Source organism: Capsicum annuum, chromosome 12, assembly GCF_002878395.1.
Source record: "Capsicum annuum cultivar UCD-10X-F1 chromosome 12, UCD10Xv1.1, whole genome shotgun sequence".
Lineage (NCBI taxonomy): Eukaryota > Viridiplantae > Streptophyta > Magnoliopsida > Solanales > Solanaceae > Capsicum > Capsicum annuum.
In genome coordinates, this window is record NC_061122.1 from 85121615 (window position 1) to 85148704 (window position 27090).

At 35.6% G+C, this 27090-nt stretch overlaps 1 protein-coding gene and 1 long non-coding RNA gene across 4 annotated transcripts; one reads left to right on the forward strand and one right to left on the reverse strand.

Moving 5' to 3' along the window:
- The first annotated feature begins 684 nt into the window (after nucleotides 1-684).
- Nucleotides 685-14025, forward strand: LOC107850761. Of its 2 annotated transcripts, none has more exons than XR_001668708.2 (2): nucleotides 685-1927; nucleotides 8796-9795. It is a non-coding gene; the product is annotated as an uncharacterized LOC107850761 (long non-coding RNA). The 2 variants fall into 2 exon arrangements; XR_007048702.1 differs by lacking the exon at nucleotides 8796-9795 and adding an exon at nucleotides 13682-14025 and having other exon boundaries at nucleotides 961-1927.
- On the reverse strand, nucleotides 7406-22531 carry LOC107850760 (co-chaperone protein p23-1). Of its 2 annotated transcripts, none has more exons than XM_047401872.1 (6): nucleotides 22393-22531; nucleotides 13725-13911; nucleotides 13476-13635; nucleotides 7887-7924; nucleotides 7744-7795; nucleotides 7406-7633 (listed from the first exon to the last, which is right to left on the reverse strand). In XM_047401872.1, exons 1-6 carry the CDS (start codon nucleotides 22422-22424, stop codon nucleotides 7527-7529), a joined length of 576 nt encoding a protein of 191 aa, XP_047257828.1. In that variant the 5' UTR covers nucleotides 22425-22531; the 3' UTR covers nucleotides 7406-7526. The 2 variants fall into 2 exon arrangements, with proteins under 2 accessions (XP_047257828.1, XP_016550989.1); XM_016695503.2 differs by having other exon boundaries at nucleotides 7887-7927; nucleotides 22393-22530.
- Nucleotides 22532-27090: the final 4559 nt, after the last annotated feature.

Sequence of the window (27090 nt, forward strand, 5' to 3'; positions counted from 1 at the left end):
ACCCCGATAGTTAGTATGGCTCAGTATTTCGGGTTGACTGCATAGTCTGCATTTTGTGTATACTGATTCATCAAAGCAAAATTGGTTGAAACCGAAACCTTGTTTTTCTGGTATACCAGTAAAATCGTTTGCCTCTTTCAGTTGTCTCCATTTATTCTAGAGTATTTAAGTAAAAAATTAGGTAAAGGTGATAATTTTTTTTTTTTTCAATTTTTTTTTTAACATTTTCGTTCCAACAACTAAAAAGGTTGTCTCAACAACTATAAAAGTTGTCACAACTATCAAAGTTGTTCGACAACTGTGCAAAGTTGGACAACTTGATAATTGTTGGGACAACTAATGCAGCTGTTGAACAATTGTCTCAGTTGTTTACACGACTTTATCTTTCACGTGTAATATTTGATTATCTAAAACTAAATAATTTTGTCTATTGCAGAGATTTTTAATAAAATATAAAAATTCAAATTAGTTTTCAAAAATCTTTCGAACTTTAATATAATAATGTAAAGATAAACATATGCACATATATTTTACCACCAGAAGTTTCAAGTGGTTGATGGATTATCACTTTTGTATTTATCATATAGTTCCGCTTTTCGTTGTTGCCACAGGCTATGATAGATACATCAATTTGAATTGTATTTGTGTTATGATATATATATATATATATATATATATATATAGTCTTTTTTTATTTTTAAAGTCAAATTTTTATAAAATCATTGATTACATTTTTATTACATACTTAATTTTTTTAAAAATCTGATACTTCTTAATTTTTTTTATTCTAATGATTTTATATTTATTTCTAGATTTTTGAAATCTTTTTAAAATTATATTTAGTTGATTTAGAATTCTTAAACTAATGAAAAAAAGTATTAACTATTATAACTTTTAATAAGAAAAGATTTTTTTATAAATATATTTAATTAATTTTAATTCTTAAATTAAAAAAAATAAGTGAAATTCGAATGACTAGAAAATATTTTACCATAAATTCGATGACCTTTCACCCACAACAGCTTAGACAATCACGAGGTTTTTCCGGGATCCAAAGTTTATCTTGCTCCTAAAATTGGCTGAGTTATACTATTAATTCTAGAGCGTTCAGAGTCGTGCGCTCTGCAGAAGTGACTTGGGATCTCAAGAACTACAAGCGGAAGTCAAATGAACTTTATTTAGATCTCAAGAACCAGAAGCGGAAGTCAAATGAACTTTATTCTGTGGAAAAGTGGCTGAAGTCCTGTACTAGTGTTTCTGTATGTCTGTAGTCGTAACATGATTAGAGGACTCAAAAAGAAATCATTAGGCTCATTAAAACTTACCTCTCTTACTTGAGGAAATGTGACAGTGTATTTGTGTTAAGTTGATCTAATTTCAGTTGTGACAGTGTATTTGTGTTAAGTTGATCTAATTTTAGTGAAGTCCTTTTAAGGAAGATGGGAATTGCATCTACAATGATGCAACCACCGCCGACCAACTACAATCGCCGGAGCAGTTGTAGCCGTTGGCCGTATCCCACTACTTTGACTCCGATGCCGGCGTCGGCGTAGATGCGCCGCCGACAGGTAAGTGTACGCCTATCTCTTTCTCTCCCCCCTTTCTCTTTCTTCCACTTTTCGCTCTTTGCTCTGTTATCGCCGGCGGGACAGGCTTTTCGTCGGCTCGACCCTAGCGACGGCAGCCTGTGTCCAGATTAATAGGTGGTGCTCGACCAGATCTGATTTCGGCAACACCCAGGCGATGCTCCGGCGATATTTAGGCGACACTCCGACGATATTATTCTAGCGACCAATTACAGGGACGCGGCTCAACAGTAGGGTAAAGGCAGCGGCAACAAATTTTGGCGACCAATTTCTGCACCAATTTGCCGGAATTCAACAAAACAATCAAGAAAACATTCATCACTGTGTCTTCTCCAAGTCAGGTGCACTCATTTAATTCTTTTCTAGTTTATTTCTTTCTAGTTTATTTGGTGTAGGCTTTCTATCTCTTTGTCTATCTTGATATCCTGTCTGCTTTTCTTGATTTGTTCCTGTGGGATTACTGATTTCCATTTCTCCGTAACTTAGTAGGTGTTCTTTATTAGCATACTTGGGTGGGTATTATAGTGCTTGTTGTTGCTTGTGAGTGCAACCTCGTTTGTTGTTTTTTTATTGGATTATTTAGCTGTTTTTAGCCGTACCCTTTTTGCTCGTCGTAACTTTGTCTCTTGTATTCTTCACTTTTTTTCTAGTGTATTCTTTTGAGTGGTAGTTGGGGCAATAGATGATGGACTAGGGTCATGTCAGAGGTCGGGTCGGGCATCGGTTCTAGGTGCGAGTTCGGGATTAGAGGCAAGGGGAGTAGGGATAGGTGAGATAAGGGCGCTTCTAGGTTGAGAGTTGGATCCTGGAACATAGGGACGCTTTAAGGTAAGTCTATAGAGCTGGTGAAGATTTTTAGAAAGAGGAGGGTTAATATAGCGTGTGTCCAGGAAACTAAATGGGTAGACACTAAGGCTAGAGATGTGGATGGATATAAGTTATGGTACTCGGGTAGCGTGAGACAGAGAAACGGGTAGGTATCTTAGTAGATGAGGATCTCAGGGAGCAGGGAGCAGGTGGTGTAGGTTAAGAGAGTCAGTGATAGGTTGATGTCTGTTAAGTTGGTCATTAGAGGATCTTCACTGAACGTTATTAGTGTTTATGCTCCGCAAGTAGGTTTGGACAAGGAGGAGAAGAAGAGCTTTTGAGAGGTTTTGGATGAGGTGGTGAGGGGCGTTCCGAGCACTTAGAAGCTTTTCGTGGGAGGAGATTTCAATGGGTATATTGGGTCTTTGTCGAGAGGGTATGATGATGTGCATGGCGGTTTCGGTTTTGGACAGAGGAATGAAGGTGGAGCTTCTCTTTTGGATTTTTCTAGAACTTTTGGGTTATGGATAGCGAATTTGATCTTTTCGAAGAAGGAGGAGCACCTTATTACTTTTTGCAGTTCAGTGGCCAAGATTTAGATTGATATTTTGCTCCTTAGAAAGGGTGATAGAGCGCTATTTAAAGACTGTAAAGTCATACCTAGCGAGAGTCTTTCGACTTAACATAGGTTGTTGGTGATGGACTTAGTAATTAACAAGGGCAGAAAGAAGAGGAGCGTGGAGGCTTGGTCCAGGATTAAGTGGGGTAGCTTGACATTGGTTGGTGCTTTGGAGATGAGGGAGAAGTTGAAGAGGAGGGAGTGTTGGGAGAGTAGAGGGGACGTGGGTAGTATGTGGGAGACGACTGCTAGTTGCATTAAGGAGACCGTTAGAGAGATGTTGGGTGTCCCGAGAGGTCGATTTGGTAAGCATTAAGGGGATTGGTGGTGGAATAAAGAGGTTAAAAGAAAGGTGGAGTATAAGAAAGTGGCTTATGCCAAGTTGGTTGAGAGCAAGGATGATGGGGAGAAGACAGAAGAATAAGAAGGAGTATAAGGTAGCTAGATGAGAGACTAAGCTAGTGGTTACGACAGCTAAGACAACAACTTTTGAGAGCGTATATGTTGCTTTAGAGGAGAAAGATGAGGATAAGAAGTTGTATAGGCTTGCTAAGGCTAGGGAACGGAGGGCTCATGATCTGGACCAAGTGAAGTGCATCAAGGTAGAGGGTGGTATAGTGTTGGTTGAGGATGCGCTTATAAGAAAGAGACGACAGTCCTATTTTCATAAACTCTTGAACGATGAGAGGGAAGGTTTCGTGTTGGGGGATTGGGAGAAGTCTGAGGAGTTTACGATTATGGTCATTGTAGGCATATTGAGGTTGAGGAGTTCGGAGGATGCATCGGGGTAGGACGACGGGGTCAGACGAGATTTCAGTAGATTTTTGGAAGAGCACTAGCGGGGCAGGTTTGGAGTGGTTGACAAGGTTGTTTAACATCATTTTTAAGGCGGCAAAGATGCCTGAAGCGTGGAGGTGGAGTACGATGATTTCTTTATATAAGAACAAGGGATACATCCAGAGTTGTAACAACTATAGAGGTATTAAGTTGTTGAGTCATACTATGAAGGTTTGGGAACGGGTGGTGGAGTTGAGACTGAGAAAGATTGTGACTATCTTTGAGAATCAGTTTGGTTTCATGCCAGACCGCTTGACTACTAAGGCCATTTACCCTGTGAGGAGATTAGTAGAGCAATTTTGGGAGAGGAAAAAAAACTTGCATATGGCGTTTATTGATCTCGAGAAGACATATGACAGAGTGCCTAGGGAGATTCTGTGGAGGTGTTTGGAGGATAAAAGGGTTCCTGTGGCGTACATTAGGTCAATTCAGGACATGTATGATGGCGCAAAGACTCGTGTGAGGATGGTAGGTGGAGATTCGGAGCACTTTCTGATTTTGATAGGGTTGCACCAAGGATCGACTCTTAGCCCTTTTATTATTTTCTTTGGTGATGGATGTGTTGACGCGGCATATTCAAGGAGGGGTGCCTTGGTGTATGTTATTTGCAGATGATGTGGTATTGATTAACGAGACTCGAGGAAGAGTTAATGATAAGTTGAAGATCTGGAGACAGACCCTTGAGTCTATAGGATTTCGGTTGAGCAGGACCAAGACGAAGTACTTGGAGTGTAAGTTTAGTGATGAGTCGCAGGAGATTGACATGTTTGTGAAGCTGAATTCTCAAGCCATTCAGAAGAGAGAGTTTCATGTAAGTTTAGTGATGAGTCGCAGGAGATTGACATATTTGTGAAGCTGAATTCTCAGGCCATTCAGAAGAGAGAGTTTCAAGTATTTGGGGTCTATGATTCAGGGCGATGGTGAGATTGATGAGGATTTCATGTATCATATTGGTTAGTGTGGTTGAAATGGAGGCTTGCTTCGGGAGTTTTATGTGATAAGAAGGTGCCCCCGAAGCTTAAAGGTAAGTTCTACAGAGTGGCAGTCCGATCGGTTATGTTGTATGGCCAGTTAAGAAATCCCACATCCAAAAGTTAAAGTGGCGGAGATGAGGATGTTGCGATGGATGCGTGGTCAAACCAGGAAGGATGGGGTGAGGAATGAGATTATTCAGGAAAAGGTGGGAGTGGCTTTGGTGGAGGACAAGATGCGCGAAATGAGGTTATGTTGGTTCGGACACGTAATGAGGATGGGTGCTGATGCACCAGTGCGGAGGTGTGAGACACTGGATATGGATGATTTTAGACGGAGGAGAGGTAGGTCGAAGAAATATTGAAGGGAGGTGATTAGGAATGATATGGAACAGTTACAGCTTACGGAGGACATGACCCTTAATAAGAAGGTGTGGAGGATACGGATTATGGTAGAGGATTAGAGGGTGGGAGAGTCGGTAACAACAGGGGAGTGTTCTGTATTTGTGTCTGAAGTTTCTTGTTCGTAGGTGTTAAGTGTTGTCTATGATTTCGAATTGATAATTTTAGTATTATCTTGTGGCTAACGTTGTTAGTTTATTTTGCATACTGTACAAGTTTATATGCATTTATGGTATTGTGTTTGTTATATTGTTATTGATTCTAAGCCGGGGGTCTATCGGAAACAACCTCTCTACTTCACCTGAGGTAGTGTTATGGACTGCGTACACTCTACCCTCTCCAGACCCACTAGGTGGGAATATACTGGGTATGTTGTTGTTGTATATTTAATTAATTTTTAACTCTTAAATATTAGAAAAAAATAGTGAAAAAATGATTTTGTCTAAAACAAAGATTTTTAATAAAAGGGCAAAAACTTCAAACAATATTTCTAAGGTCCCTTCACACTTTTAATATATTATAGATTATAGATATAGATTATATTATAGATAGATAATATTGTGGAACTCACTTGTCATTAGGGCTGCTTATCGGGCGGATCAGACGGATAAATATGCTTAACGGTTTGGCTTATCGGATATCGGCTTTTAAATATACTAATTCACTAGCCAACGAATAAGATATCGGTTGGTTCGATTCTGATTAGTAATTATTGGATGGTTAACGAGCGGTATATTGGTTCAACCATTTAACAAATATTAATCAAAATATACTTAAGTAAATATATTTATATATTAGAAGTCAAAACTAGTCTAATATGGTCCAAACTCCGTACTAATGAGCTAGCAAATCAATAAGAAATTCAACTCGAAAATCGTATCAAATCATATATAACTATGATGCATGTGAGCTAGCTAATACAACATGTAGCTCTCTTGCCATAATCGGAAGTCCAAAATAGAGAGTAAAATAACTTGTTTTGGTTTGATCTTTAAGAAATGACGTTTTGATTTGATCAATTTTAAGAAACGGTAGAATATTAAATGGAGCTTTAGGGCTAATAATAGGTACTTTAAAGTATATAGCTAATGGTAAAAGTTAATTATAATAGTTCTTAACGGGTTAACGATTTACCCAATAAGAAAATTGAGTAATCCAGTCCCGCACCGATAAATCGTTAACTATAAAATTTTAATCTGTTTTCCAACCGTTAATCTAATAACCCAATACCAATAAGCCAATAAGTCAATTTTGTGATTGGCTTATCAGTTACGGGTCGATTTTGAACAACCCTACTTGTCACCTTTATTTAATTAAAGACTTAGAGGGACTTTCAGCTCATTTTTCTTCCCTTAGTATTTTCCAACTGTTTTGAGAAAGAGAGGATGACATTGTTATCTTGTGTGAATCATCTAAACGTAAGAACGATAAGATAGCTGTTGATGGACTGATTTCGAGGTAGGGGATAACTGGCAAACAGAAACTCGAAATACATCTCTAGCATTCGTTGTGTTGGTGTTTAATGCTGTCGTGGAGTATTGCGCGTTTGAGAAATAAATAAATATATGGAAATTACGCTGACCCTAATGCACATTACCTAAGGATCCAACTGAATTGGCTTTATTGTTGACTTTAAGTAGCAATAATAAAGAAAATAAGATCTCATACGTAATCATATCATATTACGTTATCAGTCAAAGATGGCTACAAAGAGAAATTGGGACAAGACAGGGTACGGCAAATTCAGGTTAGATGACAAATTTAAATGAAAATTAACAGAGTTTTACTGTTCCAAACTTGCTATGTTTGACTAAACAGTGGAACAAAAGAAGATTTTTGAAAAAAGTTAAATCGAAGTATATCAGGTCTCTGCAGTGTGTGAGGTGCCCCATGTGAAAAAACCGGGAAAAAAAAATGATACGCAAAGTGAGGTAGGGAAGGTTAAGATTTTGCGAATGAAACATAACTTGCCTCACCACCCAATTTACCACCCTTGAGGTGCTAACGATTGGTAAACTCGCAACCTTCAAAGCCACATAAAGACACAAGCCACGACTTTCTTCTCCCAACCAAGAATGATACCATTGTTCTACTTTATCTGGTCAGTTTCCCACATAATCCCAAATGCATGGGCACTGAATGCAAAGCCCAAACCTAAGCTCCACAACCAACAGGCAGACACATTACTTCAAACTACATATGTTATACCAAGTACCAGCAATTAACAATTTCTGCATATGCCCCTAATCAGCAGTATATAGCAATAAAATATCAGTTGACTAAAGCATAAAAAAGTGGGATCTCTCAAGCTTTTGTCTCAAGTTCAGTGCTTGCAGTAGCTGCTGCTTGAGGTTCACTATGGCCATGATTTCCTTCCTCAATTTCTTCTTCAGTGTCGCTATCATCTTCTCCTGCAAAAATCACATCATAATATATCCAAAATGGGGATGAAACAAGATCCAATCCCAACACGTGACCCTTGGATATCAATTCTAGCTGCATAACAAAAAAACAGGTTTACCTTCAGGCACATCGGCATCAAAATCCCCCGAACCACCGCCCATGTTGAGTTGCTGAAATATCAAGAGAAAGGTAATGTAAGCCCAAGATCAGCACATATCAACAGCAATAACTACAGTATACTTATTTCATGATCATGCTTACCGAAAAGTCGATGTCGCCAAAATCCATATCTGGTCCAGCTGCTGCAAAATTTTAAATCATGGTAAATATTGTAGGAAAATTATTTAGTTATTTCAAAATAATTTGAAGTATATTGAAAAAGCTATATCTTTAAATGTATTTTAGAAGCCATCAAGAGATATACTTGAGAAGGCTTACTTTGGAAGCCATCAGGAGATATACTGGAGAAGGCTTACTCTAGAAGTCATCAAGAGGTGTACTTGAGAAGCTACGTCTTACCTATAAATACTCCTTCAATCCTTACAACAATTATTAACATTCTTAATTTCCTCTTTAGTTTCTCTCTTATAATCCTGCTTAATGATTTAGTTATAATAGTTTAACTTGCTGGTATTTGTACTAATAATTTTGTTGATTCCTGTATCCTTTAATTAATTAGGAAAATGTTTGTTTAATCCTGGGAAAATATTTCACACTGCTGAAATAGTTTCTTAGGACCGTGCTTAGCACGACTCAAGTATAATTAATATACCACTTAAAATAATATCGTAGTAATATTTATTTAATATTCAGTATTATTAACTGTTATTATTATTATTCCCCAACAATCTAAGAAATTATGACAAATAATTCTACTCCCGGTACTTCTGCTACAGAAGTAGCTCCTAATACTCCTGTTCCGGTTGTTCTACCATATGCAAAACCATTTCCTGATGTTTCAAATATTGAAATATTTGCTAATGAAAACTTTAAAAGGTGGCAAGAACGAATTTTTTCACTACTTGATGTTCATGGTGTTGCATATGCTTTGTCACAACCTGGTGCAGACGTTGATAGCAAAATTTTGGAATCATGGCAATATGCCAATAAGGTATGTCGCCATACTACTTTACAAACAATTTCTAATGAACTATTTGATGTATATTGCAGTTGCAAAGAAGCAAAAGTCATTTGGGAAGCTTTAATCAAGAAGTTTACAGCTGAAGATGTAACCAAACAAAAGTTTGTGGTTGAAAAATTTTTACAATTGACAAATGAGTTATGTGAAAGAAATAAAAATTCAAATAAATGAATATAAAAAACTGTTAGAAGATTTGAAGGCTGAGGACATCGCTTTACCAGGAAAATATGTTGCTGGAGTATTAATTGAAAAATTGCCTGAATCATGGAATGACTATAAAAATAACTTAAAACATAAGTAGACAAATTTTACTATTGAGGAAGTAATAACTCATATTCTAATTGAAGATACCAACAGAAAGGAGTCATTCAGAGCTAAGTAGGCTGCGCTCAACACACATTTAGTACAAGGTCAACACAGCCATAACAGAAGGTATGGTAATAAGTCTCAAAGTTACAAACCTAATAATCCCAATTTTAAGAAAAGAAAAGACACTTGTTTTACTTGTGGAAAACCAGGTCATTATACCGCTCAATATAGACACAGAATAAGAAACAACAAAGAAATGAGAAATCCTCCCAAAGCTAATCTAGCTTAAGGAGATGAAATAATTGCAATTGTTATTTCTTCAGTGAATATGGTGGCACATGTAAAAGAATAGACGGTAGACTCTGGGGCTACTCGACATATTTGTACAAATCGAGAAGCATTTTCCTCCTATACATCAATAGGAGATGACAGTGAAGTAGTCTACCTTGGAGACTCAAGAACTGCTAAAGTCTAGGCAAGGGTAAAGGACTCCTAAAACACACTTCGCGAAAAACTTTAGCCCTAATGGATGTGCTACATGTTCCTACAATGCAAGCAAACCTGATTTCTGTGGCTTTACTGGATAAAGCTGGAATAAAAGTATGTTGAATCTAATAAGATTATTTTGACAAAAAATAATGTATTTGTAGGAAAAGGCTATTGTAACCATGGACTTTATGTACTTAATATTATCAATAATAATGCATCAGCTTCTGCTTATATGATTGAGTCTATTTCTTTATGGCATGCTAGATTACAACATGTTAATATCAAATATATAAAGAATATGCAATTACTTGGTTTAATATTTGGTTTGGATTCAAGTAATTTCGATAAATGTGAAATATGTGCTGAAGCTAAAATTACTAAAAAGTCATATTTTTCATTTTTGATTCACACTGATTTGGGTGATTTAAAACAAACTATGACTAGAGGTGGTAAAAGATATTATGTGACTTTTATTGATGATTTCTCCAGATTTACTAAATTGTATTTGCTTAGAAATAAAGATGATGCATTTGATGCTTTTGTATTTTATAAATCTAAAGTTGAAAATCAACTTAGTAGAAAAATCAAGAGAGATCTAATAGAGGTGGAGAATATGTATCTTTAAATGCTTTTTGTGAAAAAAAGGTATCATTCATGAAATAACTTCGCCTTATTCACTTGAGTCTAATGATGTAGCTGAGAGAAAAAATAGGACACTGAAAGAAATGATGAACTCTATGCTAATTAGCTCTAATACACCTGATAATTTGTGAGGTGAAACTATTTTATCTGCATGTCATTTACAGAATAGAATTCCTCATAAAAGAACTGACATAACTCCTTATGAATTGTGGAAAGGTTATAAACCTAATTTGAAATATTTAAAAGTGTGGGGTTGCCTTGGTAAAGTTCTACTTCTTGAACCTAAAAAGAGAAAAATAGGTTCTAAAACTGGTGATTGCATGCTTATTGGATATGCTGAACATAATGCTACATACATATTTCTTGTCTTGAAATGTGATGTACTTGATAGTAATACTATAATTGAGACAAAGAATGCTGAATTTTTTTAACATATTTTTTCACTATGTGATAAAATCTCTCATGCACCTGTTGAAAGAGAAAATGAATCTACCTCTAATATTGAGGAACTGAGAAGGAGTAAAAGGCCTAGAAAAGAATATTTTTCTTATGGAAATGATTTTCAAACTTTTCTTGCTGATAATGAACCATCAAATTAATTTGAAGCTGTATCTTCTTTCGATGCTAAATTTTGGAAAGAGGCAATAAAAATTGAACTTGATTCAATTATGAAAAATAATACATGGGTTTTAACTGATTTACCTCCTGGTGCAAAATCGATTGGTTGTAAATGGATTTTCAAAAAGAAACTTAATTCGGATGGATCTTTAGATAAATATAAAGCTCGGTTAGTAGCTAAGGATTTTCTCAAAAGCAAAATGTTGATTATTTTTGATATATTTGCACCAATAACAAGAATTTCTTCTATTCGAATATTAATCGCTTTGGTATCAATTCATAAACTTTTTATCCATTAAATGGATGTAAAAACAACTTTCTTAAATGGCGATTTAAAAGAAGAAATATATATGGTTGAACTTGAAGGATGTGTAATTTCTGGACAAGGAAATAAAGTTTGTAAATAAATTAAATTTCTTTATGGCCTTAAACAAGCTCTTAAACAGTGACGTAAGAAATTTGATCAAGTCTTAATAAAAGATGACTTTTCTTCTATTGAGGCGGATAAATGTGTTTATACAAAAGTGGTAGACAATGATTATGTGATAATTTGCTTATACATTGATGACATGCTTATATTTGGTACATGTTTAAATATTGTGGAACATACCAAATTATTTTTGTCTACTAACTTTGATATGAAAGATCTGATTGAAGTGAATCTGATATTGAAAATTAAAGTTATAAGGAGTGAAGATGGTATAATATTGTCACAAGAACATTATGTTGAAAGACTTCTTAAAAAGTTTGAATGTTGGGAGGTAACTCCTGTAGCCACTCCTTATGATGCTAATTCTAAATTAAAAAAGAATAATGGTGACCCAGTTGCTTAGTTTAAGTATGCACAGATTATTGAGAGTCTGATGCATTTAATGAATTTTACTAGGCTTGATGTAGCCTATGCTGTGTGAAGACTGAGTAGATATACTCATAATTTCAATAATGAGCATTGGTCTTATCACGACTGATGAAATATTTGAGAGGAACTGTGAATTTTGGTATCTCGTATAGTGGATTTTCTTCAATTTTAGAAGGGTATTGTGATGCAAATTGGATCTCTGATTCAGATGAGACAATCTAGTGGTTATGTGTACACTCTTAGTAGTGGTGCAGTATCATGAAGATCAGCTAAGCAGACGATCATTGCTAGATCAACTATGTAATCAGAGTTTGTGGCTCTGAAGTTAGCTGGTATCAGGCTGAATGGCTAAGAATTTTCTTAACAAATATCCCTTTTAAAAAGGATGATCTGTTGCCTCATAGCTCTTTGAAAAAGGATGATCTGTTGTCTAATATCTCTTTAAAAAGGATGATCTGATACCTCCTATATTTATACATTGTGATTGTCAAGCCGCAATTGCTATTGCGAAGAATAAATCTTACAGTTGTAAGAGTAGACATATGAAATTGAGGCATGATGTTATTAAGCAATTGCTGAGAGATGGAATAATTTCAATTAATTATATGAAGTCAGAACTGAATTCGGCCGATTCACTGACTAAACCCGTAGGAAAAAATTTAATTCTTCAAACATCAAAAGAGATGGGGTTAAGGCCAATATGATTGTCAATAGAGATGGTAACCCAACCTATGTGATTGGAAATCCCATGAAGTAGGTTCATATGGGTAATAATAGGTCGATATTGACTCTGCACACTTAATGAGAGTGCTTGAATTGCTACTAAAATGGAAGGATGAGTTATTAACTCTTAATGAATTCATAGTCCTTATGGATGGTGTATTTAAAGCAGTGTACACTTGATGAATTCACCTATATGAGAAGTGGAATGAGACCGTTCCTATGAGACTTTTGGCCTTAGTCTCTAGAGCTCTCATGAATACCAGGCACACGCATGACCTATTTGCGCAAAATCGCATTGAACAACAAAATTACGGTTAAAATGTGATTGATAAAATCTCTGGCTTACAACAAGAATTATTCGGTTCATAGAAATATTATATTTCACTGAAGACACCAAACCTACTGCATTTTGTCCATGCAAATCCAGCAAATTAAAATTTTTTCTATAAATCATTTTGAAATAATGTGGGGATTGTAAGAAAATTATTTAGTTATTTCAAAATAATTTGAAGTATATTGAAAAAGCTATATCTTTAAATGTGATATACTTGAGAAGACTTACTTTGAAAGTCATTAGTTGATACTTGAGAAGGCTTACTTTAAAAGCCATCAGGAGATATAATTGAGAAGGCTTACTTTGGAAGTCATCAAGAGGTGTACTTGAGAAGCTAAGTCTTTACTATAAATACTCTTTCAATCCTTACAACAATTATTAACATTCTAAATTTCCTCTTTAGTTTCTCTCTTATAATCCTGCTTAATGATTTAATTATAATAGTTTAACTTGCTGGTATTTGTACTAATAATTTTGGTTATTCCTGTATCCTCTAATTAATTAGAGAAGTGCTTATTTAATCTTGGAGAAACATTTCACACTGCTGAAATAGTTTCTTAGGACAGTGCCTAGCATGATTCAACTATAATTAATATACCACTTAAAATAATATCGTAGTAATATTTATTTAATATTCAATATTATTAACTGTTATTATTATTGTTCCCAACAAAGATTACCACAGATGGTGTTATAGATCATCAATAACGCGGAACTGTGTTGAAATTTACTTACGTGCACCGTCTTGTTCATCTTCATCAACCCATTTGTCCCAGTCAGCTTTCAAAAATGTTGGAGGTTTACCTTCCTGCTTTACAAGTCTGGCCCACCACTTGTCTTCTGCCTTCTTTACAAGATAGCAGATACTTCTAGATGTAACACTAGATTTGCTCTCCTGAAATAACATTTAACAAGAGAGTAAATTTTGGTTCAACATACAGAAATCTCAGCATGAACAAATAAGTGGAGGAGTTTTTCACTCACATCAACATCTATTTTGTCAAAGAGGTGAAGATCCGCTTCAAATGGTACATTATCAGCTCCAGCAGTTGCAGAAAAGAAGAATTTTCCTTCTGGTTCTAGTTTCTGCTTTACATTCTTGGCATCAGGTAACTCAACTGTGATAAACAACTTGTCAGACCTCTGGGCCCACTTGACAATAGGATGTCGGCTGAAATAAAATAGGAGAGAGCAAATATTTTCAATAAGACAATACTGTAGTTGGGAAACATTCATTGACCTGAACTTTCAATTCTAAATAAACCATAAAGAGAGACTAGTTGCATGTTTTCCTTCTGATCATTTACAATTAAGCAACATTTCAATATAAATATCACATAAAGTAACTAACTTGACAAAGATAGCTGAGAAGGCTATCGGCACCACCATAATAACAATATTGTGCTCCTAATTGAACTGAATCCATCATTAGAAACAGTCCAGATAATTTAAACGATCCAAGATAAGGAATCAGAGAGGCTGATTCCAGGACTATGCAAGACCAGATAATTGCTGAAAGTGTGAATTTCTTGCTTCTGGAGCAAGAAGCACTTAGTAAACAGTAGATAGGAAGAAAGAATGGTGCAGCAATTTCAGCAAGTGAACTTCCACAAATAATGGTGCAAAGCTATGAGGTTATAAACCAGTCAATTAGCTTAATTTTGTGTATTAACAGCTTTGTAAATCACTAATTATCTAACAGCTTTGTAAATCACTAATTATCACATTGGTCCAATATGATATAAGTGTGTGATCATCTCATCTTAAAACTTTAATGGTTAGAGAAAACACAACTTCTACTTTACATAATTGTATTTTCCACATGTCCGTCGTCCCCTCAAGTGCTGGCTTGATTTTATTCATGGCCAAACACGTGGAAATTCTGTTAAATAATGGATGACGATGAGACATGAATCCAAGACATTTGCCTGCTCTGTACCACGTTGAAGAAAATAAACATTTGGCTAAGCTCAAGTCTAAAGGCTAACTCACGAGGTGTAGATTATCTAAGACCATGAGAAAGAAAACAACCCTATCCCACATCGCTACAAGACTCTTAACACCATCCCTACACATATAAGACTGGACATTGGAAGCGTAAACAACATATAATAGGGGCTCAAAGCAGGTAAACCAAAAATTTTGGATGAGTCTATACTTCATTGAAGAACATAAACTAGCTTTTGAAATTGAATTAAACCCACACTAGCTTATGGAATTGACTTTTGAAGGTTCACTTTCTTATCATGATATCAAATGTAAACCCATCTCAATTCTTTGTTTTACCTAATATTGGGCCCTATATTATATGATCCACACTTCAGATGTCTAATCCGAGTGTGCGAGGAGTGTTTAGTAGTCCTACATTACTGGGATGTGGAATATTTGTTCTCCTTGTATGATTTTGAGCAATCCTCACCTCATGAGCTAGCAATTGAGGTTGAGTATGCCAATTTTCTTATCATGGTATCATAGCAAAACTCATCCCAGTTCTTGGTTTACCTGATATTGGCCACCCATATTAAATTATTTACATTCCAATTGGCAGGCTTTTGTGTGTGTGGGGTGGGGTGCGGGGATGCTAGATTAACACATCAATAGTGGCGGGAGGACTTGATCTCATTATATGATCTTTCTCTTATCATGGTGCCCGAACCACCTAGCGTGCATCTCGACTAAATCCATGAAGTATCTACTATCTCCTACTAGCATAAGCACCAAATGATTCTATCCATTAAGATTCGGGCAAATGAAAAGAAATTACAGAGTATTGTTGCCCCTACTGAATATAAACCTAAGACATCATAGTTCTCTAAAGCTTCATTAGTCTTATGATATGTTCATAAGCAATTCTCACCTCAAGAGCTAGTCTTTGGAGTTAAATTAGGCATAAGGTCCACTTCTTATCACTAAGACTAACATCGGTATCAGTGATAAAATCAAGTAAAAGACAACAATTTGGAGGGCCAACTGGGAAAAATAACTTATTTGATTGAATGAGAACTCTTCATTAGGAAAACATGTTCTAAACTCCCACCTCGCTATTAGACCATTACCACCTCCCACTTAGACTATTTCTCAAGAGAACAAAATTGAAGACCATTCAGGGCAAAATAAAGCAAACCATTTCTCTTTGCCCTTCACCATTTTCCCTTAGCAAATTGCTCTAGACCAATTTACATACACATCCATGCTTAAACAACACTATCAAATTGCTTTTTTGAGCTCATACTAAGATCCACTGAAAGGCTTTTTGCTCACCCTCACTGAAAAATATCAAGGGGTGCTACACTAGCAAGAATCCTAGAAGGCAAACAACAACAACAACAAACGCAGTATATTCCCACATAGTGGGGTCTAGGGAGGGTAGAATGTACGCAATTCATACCACTACCTCTGAAGAAGTAGAGAGGCTGTTTCCGATAGACCCCCGCTCAGGACACAATGACAGTAAATAAAATCGTCATATAACAAGCAACAAGATATAATAACAGGGATACAACACCCACAAAGAAATACTAGATACGAACAAACCAAAAGCATACACCTCCCTCCAACCCACCTAACTAGAAACTCCAACTTATGTACAAAGCCCTACGACTACTAACTAAAGGTTCAAGAGATGAAGAAGTAGCAGTATATTAGTCTTGTTTATTATCCAAAGTTTACATAGATATATATACAAGTAAAGGAAGAGCTAACTAAGGTAATTAGATATCTAAATTACTAAAAATCAGCTAGAATATTATTTAACATTTATATAGCACAAATTAGGGAGAGAAATCTACACAATTTATTACATAATCAATCATGTCCCAATATGCCCCCGCAAGTTGAAGGTGGCATTAATAACCTTTAACTTGGACAGATGTTGATGAAACAGTAGACGAGGCAGAGGCTTTGTAAGCGTGTCCGGGAGCTGATCAACAGCATGTAAGTGCTGAACGAGCACCTGTTTTTGCTGTACCTGATCTCTAACAAAGTGAAAATCAACTTCTATGTGTTTCATCCTACTGTGTAGTATCGGATTTTGACAAAGATAGGTAGCACCGACATTATCACAATAGATTATGGGTGGATCAGGCAGCTGCACATGTAGTTCTACAAGAAGTTTTTGAACCCAATTGACCTCAGTAAGTGCAAAAGCTACTACGCGATACTCTGCTTCAGTGGAGGAGCGCGCAACAGTGCGTTATTTCTTGGATGACTAACTAATAGGATTTGCACCAAGGTACAGGATATATCCAGAAGTAGAGTTCCTGTCATTAATGTCACCAGCCCAATCAACATCTGAATACATAAACAACCTAGGATGTGTCTTGCTCGTTATCTGTAAGCCATGATTTTTGGTGTACTGGAGGTACCGCAAAAGTCGCTTAACAAAAGACCAGTGTGTTTATGTAAGAGCATACATGAATTGAGATAATTTATTAACTGCAAAGCTTATATCTGGTCTGGTGAATGACAGATATTGAAGCTTACCAAGAACTTGACGATACAAAGTGGCATCTGCCGGAGGTGTGTCATCCTTTAAGGATAGTGAGGCCGTGGAACTCATGAGAGTTGTAACAGGCTTACATTCAGACATTTTATAGGCAGCAAGAAGATCAGAAACATACTTGGCCTGAGAAAGGATGATCCCTTCTTTAGTGCGGAGAGTTCAATACCCAAAAAGTAGTGGAGATGTCTGAGGTCTTTGAGAGAGAATCTGGCTGAAAGAAGCTGGATAGTTTTCTTGATAACCTCAGAGTTCGATCCAGTGATAATTATGTCATCAACATATACAAGAATGTAGACCAATGCTTCATTTTGATGACAAATAAATAGAGAAGAGTCAGAGTTAGACTTTTGAAAGCCAATTTGAAGTAAGAATTGCTTTAACTCAGAGTACCAGGCTCGAGGGGCCTGCTTAAGTCCATAAATTGCTTTCTTTAATTTGCACACATAATGATGAAAATCAGGATGAGCATACCCACGAGGTTGACGCATATAAATATCCTCTTCAAGGTGTCCTTGAAGAAATGCGTTATTCACATCCAGTTGGTGTAAATGCCAATTATGTTGAACTGCAAGCGACAAAATGAGCCTAACAGTAACAGGTTTTACCAATGGACTGAATGTAGAGTTATAATCCACACTCGGTTGTTGAGTGAAGCCCTTTGCAACTAGTCGAGCTTTATACCTATCAACACTTCCACCTGATTTGATTTTGATACGATAGAGCCATTTACAATCAACAATATTTTGAGAAGAGGATGGTGGTACAAGCTCTCACGTCTTGTTGTTCATCAATGCTTCAAACTCAAGTTTCATCGCTTCTTTCCAGTGTGCACTCCTTTGGGCTTGGTTATAAGTGGTGGGAAGTGGTTCAGTTAATGCAACTGTAAGATAATCAAATGCTTGCTTGGGTTTGGTGATATTATTTTGTGAACGAGTAACAGATCGGTGAATGGATCGTTGTTGGGAATGTGCGGAAGCTGTGGTGGAGGATTGGCGATGATTTTGAGATGGAATGGACGGTGAAGGGTCTGGAGTTGGTGTAGGTAAAGGGTTTGTTGGGGTGTGACGATTTCGGCGTTGATACTGGATTAGTGGTTGTGTGGTAAGTGGGACAACAATAGGCTATGTGGAGCAATCTGAGCTGGCGGCAGGAGTTGACGTTGCTGCCAAAGATGGACCTGAAGAAGAACCTTTAGGAGGTGTCGCCGGCAATTTTGGAGCAACCTTGATTGGCTAGAGAATCTCATAATCCACTGGAGGCATAGACTTGACACTAAGGTCATTTGACTCTTTGTACAAGATATCCCACTCTAATTTTAAAATTCCTTTGTCTTTCAAAGATGAAAATATATCAGAAAAAGAAAATTTATTTTCATAAAAAATAACATCTCGTGAAATATATATCCTTTGTGAAATAGGATCATAACACTGATGGCTGTGATGGGCATTAGAATAGCCTAAGTAAACACAAGGGGTGGACTTGGGTTCTAGTTTGTGTTTGGCATATGGTTTAAGCCATGGATAACATAGGCAACCAAAAGTATGAATGGATTGATAATTTGGAATTTCTCCAAATAATCGTTGGTATGAAGAATCATAATGAAGTGTGCGGGTGGGAAGCCTGTTAATCAATAATGTGGCTTGCTGACAGGCAAATGACCAAAATATTGGAGGCTTGGTGTAAAATGATTTTTGTTGTTTCAATGATGTGCCGATGTCTACGTTCAGCCATAGCTACCCGTTACCCGTTGTGGTGTGTATGGTGGCGATATAAGGTGCTCAATGCCAGTAGTGTGAAGAAATGACTTAAGACCTTCAAACTCAGCACCACCATCAATATAAACTGAGAGTATTTTTGTATGAAATAATTTTCAACAAGGGGTTTAAATTTAGAGAAAACTGTTTTGACCTCACTTTTATTTTTAAGTGTGTACAACCAAATGTATTTTGTAAATTGATCAACAAAAATTACATAATATAATTTTTTGTCAATTGACAAAACAGGTGATGGCCCCCATGCATCACTGAAAATAATTTGTAAAGGCTTTTTGCTCACTAGAGTATTCTCGAAAAAGGGGTGCCGAAGGCTTTTATTAGAAGAGCAGGAATTACAATGATCAAATATTTCAGAATTTGAAATTGAAATTGAAAACTTATGTGAGAATGTTTTAAGCACTCTTTTATTTGGGTGTCCTAATTTTCTATGCCAAGATTGTTGAGATTTTTCCATATAGGATTGGTAGCTCAGATTGTATTGGGATCCTCCAACAGGCCACTCATAAAGTCCTTCTTTATTCTGGCCTCGTGCCAACGGTGCCCCCGTACTCAGATCCTTCACAATAAAATCAAAAGGAAAAAATTCTATGGATGTCAGATTATCTTTGTAAAATGAAGACACAAATATAAGGTTACATTTAATCTCTGGTGCACACAAAGTATTCGAAAGATGAAACTTTTTATTTGAAGCTTTTATTTGAACATGACCAATGTGAGTAATAGGGATTTTGTTATCGTTGCCCATGGTAATATCGTCATTACCAGTGTAGTCATCCGGACGTTGAAGATTTTAAGAATTAGCAGTCACATGATGCGATGCTCCTGAATCAACAACCCAAGACATGGAAGCAAAGTTTGCTCTGGCTTCAAAGTGATTGTGGGAGCATGAACGACACACATTGGCAGTATGTCCAGTGCGACCACATAACTAACAAACTGGATGATTTTGTCGAGGGGCTGTTGGACGCCAATTTGGTGATGTGGCTGGTGCATTCGTTGGACGCCAATTTGGTAATGAGTTCTGCGCATTTTGCTGATTGAGATGTTATGGACGCCATGGTTGTCCTCTCTTATTATTGCGGGGTGTAAAGTTATGTGGTGATAGTTTTTGTGCCACTGCAGCTATAATTGAGGCCTGATTAGGCTCATTATGTTTGAGGAGAAGCTCTCTGTTTAGAAGCTTGTTGTATAGTTCCTCATACTAGATAGGTGTATCTCGGGCTTGGATAACCGCTGAAATTGAATCATACTCAGGTCCTAGACCACTGAGAATTTTGACCGCAAGTTCGTCATCTGGAATAGGAGTTCCAGCCATTGCAAGTTCATCAGCAACATTCCTAATCTCACACAAGTACTCTGTCATGCTGTGAGAGTTTTTTTGTGATGGTAGCCAGAGAGTTTCGGAGACTAAAAACCCTTGTATGTGATTTGTTAGCATACAGGTTATGTAGTGTGTCCCACGTTTGCTTTGAGGTGAAAGTTTTGGCGATTGCAGAGGTGATTGTAGGATCAACAAATGCCATTAAGGCATTGCGTATCAACTGGTCTTGGTGAAACTAGAGTTTGTACTTGGGATTGGGTACCTCTTAGTTGTTGAGGGTTACCGTTTTTGATGGTGTTGTCAAGGTTCCATCGAGATAACAGTAGAGATCATGACCGAACATGAGAGATTCGACCTGCGCTTTCCAAATGACAAAGTTCATTGGACCAGTAATTTGAGGGGAAGCTGAGAACTGGGATTAAATTGCACCAGATGGCTGGTGTTATTAGCAGGGATTGTAGAATCACTTGGATTCACCGTGGATGCCATAGAACCAAAAAAAAAACTTGAAAGAGATGAGAAGACTCGTTGGAGTTTAGAAAGGCTCGGATACTCTAATGGTTCAAGAGATGAAGAAGTAGCAGTATATTAGTCTTGTTAATTATCCAAAGTTTACATAGATATATATACAAGTAAAGGAAGAGCTAACTAAGGTAACCAGATATCTAAATTACTAGAAATCATCTAGAATATTATTTACATTTATAGAGCATAAATTAGGGAGAGAAATCTACACAATTTATTACACAATCAATCATTTCCCCATACTAACCACACTACCCCAAAGTACTCCTAACCACTAACATGTTACCAAATACCATGAACTGCAAAATACAAAGAAAATGTCCTTTTGGTTCATATATCTATTCAAAGGAGATCTGACAAATTGAGTATCACAATCGAAGCAATCACCACCTTTACGTCCTCTTCATTTTTTTTTCCTTTTCTAACCATGAGTGTAAGATGAAGTTCTTATTCCCTTAGTAGCTCAAACAATTCAAGGTCAAGGATATCAGATTTAGACGCTACAATCTAGCTCTACAATCTGGTCTCAAAACATAAGAGGCAAGAGTACACTCAGAGAAAACTCCATTATAAATAGCTTCTTAGAAAGTAAAAAGTAACTGTAAGAAACACCAAGTCAGGGTCAAAAGTATGTGCAAGTTTGTCTATAAGATTCTATCTCTGTCATCCATAGTAATCTATCAATTTTATTTAACTATCTATATAGCACAACCTTCCGTCTTTACATGAAAAATTGCAGGTGAATTTTTTTTTTCAAAAATACTCTTTATAGTATTTTTTATATTTCCAAACACTCCTATTTTATCATTCCGTACACACCAAATTAGATTCTACTATTTCAGTAGTTTTTGCTTTTTCTACTTTTCTTTGCCACTAAGGAGTAATTTATTGAATAACAGTTTATATAACGTTATTCACTAAATAATAATCCATGTGTCACATTAACCGAAACCACATAACAATCCCATATTAATCCTACATAAGTAGTACGTTAACCAAACGACCACCAATCATTTTGCAAAGCAACCTTCTTATCAATCAATACATTCAAGTTTAGTTGATCTTGTACTACAAAAATGTTGGAACAGACCATAGAGCTTTCCAATGGAAGTTCTGATTCGTCGTAAGTCACCCCCATCCACCCACAACCCACCTCAAAAAAGGACACACCTAAATCAAGCAAACTAAATATAACAGAGTCTTCCAAGTTCCACTAATGCAGATAGACAGAGTTCAGTAAACCAAGTAAATGTCCATAAAAAAAGTAGAGAAAATCATCTCTGAGTTCAAAATAAGGGTTAAAATTAATGAAACAACTCTGTGAAGCTAACAAAAGTATGTCCTATAAGGCTGTAACCAGAAAACACGGAAATCAAGAACAGATTCCAACGTGAAGGATCGGATAAAATAATTCCAATATCCTTTTGCTTATTCCATCCGACTTTAAAACGATAGGGGTTAATTGAAGTGTGATAAAGTTGAAAACTTGAAAAACGAATAGTACTTATGGAGAGAGATTGAAGAAATTACCTCATTTTTGGTTTGGAAAAGGGAGAGAGCATATAGATGATTGTGCCGTTTTGAAATTATATTGCTGAAAGTGTGGTGGTAGGTTGATTATATCAAGGGATGTTTTGAATTTTGAAATTTGATGGCAATGTCAAAATACTTGGGCAAATTATGTTGCGTTTGGCCATAGAAATGTTTTTTTTTTTCTCGGAAAATTATTTTACTTTAGTTAAAAAAAATAAAAACATGTTTCGTTTGGTCATGAATTTTCCAACTCCAACTTCGAAAAATTATTTGAAAAAATAAAAATAAGTTTTACTTATTTTCACTCATACTTCTCTCATAAAATTTCAAAAACAACTTTAATTTATATTCATGGCCAAACACAACTCCAACTCCAACTCCATCTTTATCTCCAACTCTAACTCTGAAAAAAGTACTAATTTTTATGGTCAAACAAGGCCTAATTAAGGGTGACAAAAAAATTTTAAAACTAAAAATGAGTGACAAAGTCTAAAATATTGAGAAGATGTGATAATTTTAAGATTAGTATTAATGACACTAATTTTAAAACCCTCAAGTTTTATTATTTACACAAAGATCTCTACACCATATTTACCCAAAGATTCCTACACCATTACTACCACTCCTCCTCCATACCCTTTTTATTGCCGTCGCCGCCGCCACCTCCTCTTCCTCCACTATCACTATCACTACCATTGACACCCCTTTCAGATTCATCATTATTTTCTCCCTCTACATAACTATCGCCTATTTTTCTTCTTTCTCTTCCATCACCGTCGCTATCAACACCGCAACAAATGTCATCTTCTCATTCGGCGTCACCACCAGCACCACCACCTCCCTTTTAATCATAAATATCACTTTTTCATGGGATCATTCTCCAACCACGTCTTTTTTTAGAAATTAAGTAAGTATCGAAGTTGCTGCAGCAACAGTCGAAGTTGCTGCAGCAACTTCGATAATTGCTGTAATACAACAACTAATAGTAGTTGTTACAACAATTACCGTAACTGTTGTAGCAACTATGGTAGTTGCTGAAGCAACTCTCGTAGCTGCTGAATTTGCTAAATTATTTCTTCATTCATTTTTAAAAGAAATACAACAACTATCAAAGTTGCTGCAGCAACTTGCAACTTCGATAATTGTTGTAACACAACAACTAATAGTAGTTGTTGCAGCAATTACCGTAACTGTTGTAGCAACTATGGTAGTTGCTGAAGCAACTCTCGTAATTGCTGAATTTGCTGAATTATTTCTTCATTCATTTTTAAAAGAAATACAACAACTATCGAAGTTGCTGCAACAACTTCCAACTTCGATAATTGCTATAACACAACAACTAATAGTAGTTGTTGCAGCAATTACGTAACTGTTGTAGCAACTATGGTAATTGCTGAAGCAATTCTCGTAGTTGTTGAAGTAACTCTCGTAGTTATTGAATTTGCTGAATTATTTCTTCATTCATTTTTAAAAGAAATCAAAAAATTTCTTTTTTTTTTTTTTTTTAAAATAGTCTATGAAGATTAAAAAAGGAAGAAGAACGAAATAAAAAGAGAAAGAAAAAAGAGAAGAGAAGAAGGAAGAAGAGGAAAATCTAGAGAGAAAAAAATAAGAAGAAGATAGGGAGAAAGAAATTTGGAGAGAGAGAGAGAAAAAAGAAGAATTATTGAAAGATAAGAAAAGGGGGGAAAAATTCTAAAATTTGAAATTTGGAGTTGGAGGACTTTTTTTTTAAAAAAATTACACTTTACACCTTAATTAACTTAACTGAAATTTAAATGAAGTTTTGACCTTAGCTGGTCAAAGTTGTCACCATTTTTAATTTAAAGACTTTTTTTGTCATCTCCCACCTAATTTTCTCTAAATACTTCTACTGTAGCAAATTGTAATAAGGGGAGAGGTCCAAAAATGCCCTCAGAAGTATTAGAAATGGTGGTAAAATTGTCCATTTATAATTATTGGATAAAAAATGTCATTAACCTACTAGAAATTGTTTAAATTTGTCCCTCCTTATACAGAACAGGGGTGTACATCGATCAGTTTGATTTTATATATTATCCGTTCTTGATTTTTAGATATGCTAAATCAATAAGATATTTTTTATCGGTTTTTAATTTATCGAGTTTTAGTCCTTAACAGTCGATTTTCTGTTTAACCGATAAGAAATTACTCATAAAGTAGAAATAGTAGCAACTAACTTGAAAAGAAACGAAATCTTAATTGCAGCCAAATCCTACATGATGTTTTTAATTTACAAAAATCTTCAAGCTTGAATAGTTTTCAGGAAATTGAATAGGTTTACAGAAATTATATATTTGATGGCGAGGAAGGCTTGGGAGAGTGGAGGAGATGCTAATAGTATGTGAGATAAGACTGTCAGTTGCATCAGGGAGACAACTAGAAAGGTGTTGGGTGTTTTGATAGATCGATCGGGCAAGCACCAAGGGGACTGATGGTGGAACGAAGAGGTGAAGGGGAAAGTGGAGGCTAAGAAGAGGTCGGAGGTGTGAGAGGATGGCTAGGGATTGTTTTAAGCGAGGTAAAGGAGATCGAAAAAATATTGGAGGGTGGTGATTAGACAGGATATGGAGCATCTCCAACTTATCGAGGACATGATCCTAGATAGAAAGTTGTGGAGAGGGCAGATTAAGGTAGAAAGTTAGTATTATTTCAGGATGTTGTATTACTTGGTGAATCTTGTGTATGATATTATTAGGTGTGGTGAGTTCTATTGTATCTCATCCTTTTACTATTCCCTGTCTAGATTGTTTTATCTTAAGCGGAGGGTCTATCGAAAACAACTTCTCTATCTCACCTCTGAGGTAGTGTATGGATTGCGTATACTTACCCTCCCCAGACCCCACTTGGTGGGAATATATTGGGTATGTTGTTATATATATATATATATATATATATATATATATATATATATATATATATATATATATATAGCTAGTAATTTAATATATTCTTATTGTATTATCGATTTAACCAATAACTCAATAAGAAAAAACTGAAATCGAACCAATAAACCAATAAAAAGAATTTGTAAAATTATTTAAAAATCATTAACCCAATAACCTAATAACAATAAATCAATAACATTTTATCAGTTTGGTTTATTGGTCGGTTCACTTTTTGCACACCCGTAATAGTGAGAATGTTTGTTAGAAAATTTTATGGCTGCTAAAGAGAGATGTTATTATATATGTATACTGACATTTGGCGTTCAAATCTCATTTAACTGTAATAAATAAAAGTATACAAAATTAGAAAGAGCATGAATATAAAGGCCAAACATTTGTAGCATTTCCTCATGAATTTATATAATAATTGATATGCACCATTTAAATATATATTTTTTCTTTAAATTAGATATTCGTACTTGAAATTTACTGTATGTATGACATTAATAATTATTCTCATAAATGTTTTGGTAATTTATTTTGGACATAATATATTTCTTACAAAATATTATTATATAATAGTTGATTATGTTATTATAGAGAGGTAATTTTATAAAGAATGTACCACTATAATAAATGTCATTGTTGTTAAAGGTAGAATGATGTTAATACAGAAGTAAAATATAACATGAAAAATCAGTTACAGAGAAAATTACGCTGCTATTGTGAAATGTCGTTATAACAAGTGACGTTATAAAGGTCTGACTATATTATATGAAAAATTATCACGACGCGAAATATGAAGGATTGTGATAGCATCTATCCCTACCCAACCATGATGGGTAAGCATGATTTTACAACTCAAAAAACTCAAAGTGATGGAAACAATAAGAGAATTCATACACGATGATAATAATGTTAATAATAACTCAAGATATACTAAAACAAAACTAATTACAAGAGAATCCAAAACCCCAAGACTCAACTGTCATAAGTACAAGAGCGATATCTAATTTAGAATGTCAAATTGAAATACAAGGTTGTCTAAGAAACTAAACAAGATCGAAAATAATGATAGAAGAAACTGGGACAATCTTCAAACATAGGCGCTTACCATAGCTTTGATACATCAACACAGCATGATCTCTAGCCACTCATACCACTCGTACAACTGACATTCTTTCCAAATATAGTCGTGTGGTGACTTCTGCCCAATACTATTGTAGTTTTTAATAAAATCTGCATCATAAGGATGTAGAAGGCATGAGTGAGTGAAATCACTAATACTCAGTAAACATCATAGGTCAACTGAGCTTAAGAGAAAATTATATCGAGTAAAGAATACTAAAATAACCTTGCACACAGAAAAGTCACAGGAGTTCAATTTTAACAATCACTAAAATCACCACTATACACAATAATAATAATGAATGATGTTACACAATGGTAGGAAATGAAATGCAATTCACCAATACCTACTGATATACATCCGCTTCAGTCGTGTGCTACAAGATGAAATTCGTAGGTGATTTGTGAATACATATATTAGCCTAGACTCAAACTGAGAGTTTCATATGTATATATCAATGGTTAGAACTTGAACCGAGGCTAGAATCACTACAATTACCCAAACTTAAATTAGGACTAAAATCCTTTTATTTTATTCAACCATTTCCATAATCCATGGGATGCATGAATATGAATGAGCATGAAGATCAAATGAAGCTAGTTGCAATAGTTATATCCAAAAGTTTCAAAATAATAACCACCTTATGAGCTTAGGCTACAA

Coding starts and splice junctions, on each gene's coding strand:
- LOC107850760 (XM_016695503.2), bottom strand. CDS start 22,424: ATGCTCTCTCCCTTTTCCAAACCAAAAATGAG. Junction 13,636..13,724: donor TTGACAAAATAGATGTTGAT/GTGAGTGAAAAA, acceptor ATGTTATTTCAG/GAGAGCAAATCTAGTGTTAC. Junction 7,634..7,743: donor TGATGCCGATGTGCCTGAAG/GTAAACCTGTTT, acceptor TGATTTTTGCAG/GAGAAGATGATAGCGACACT.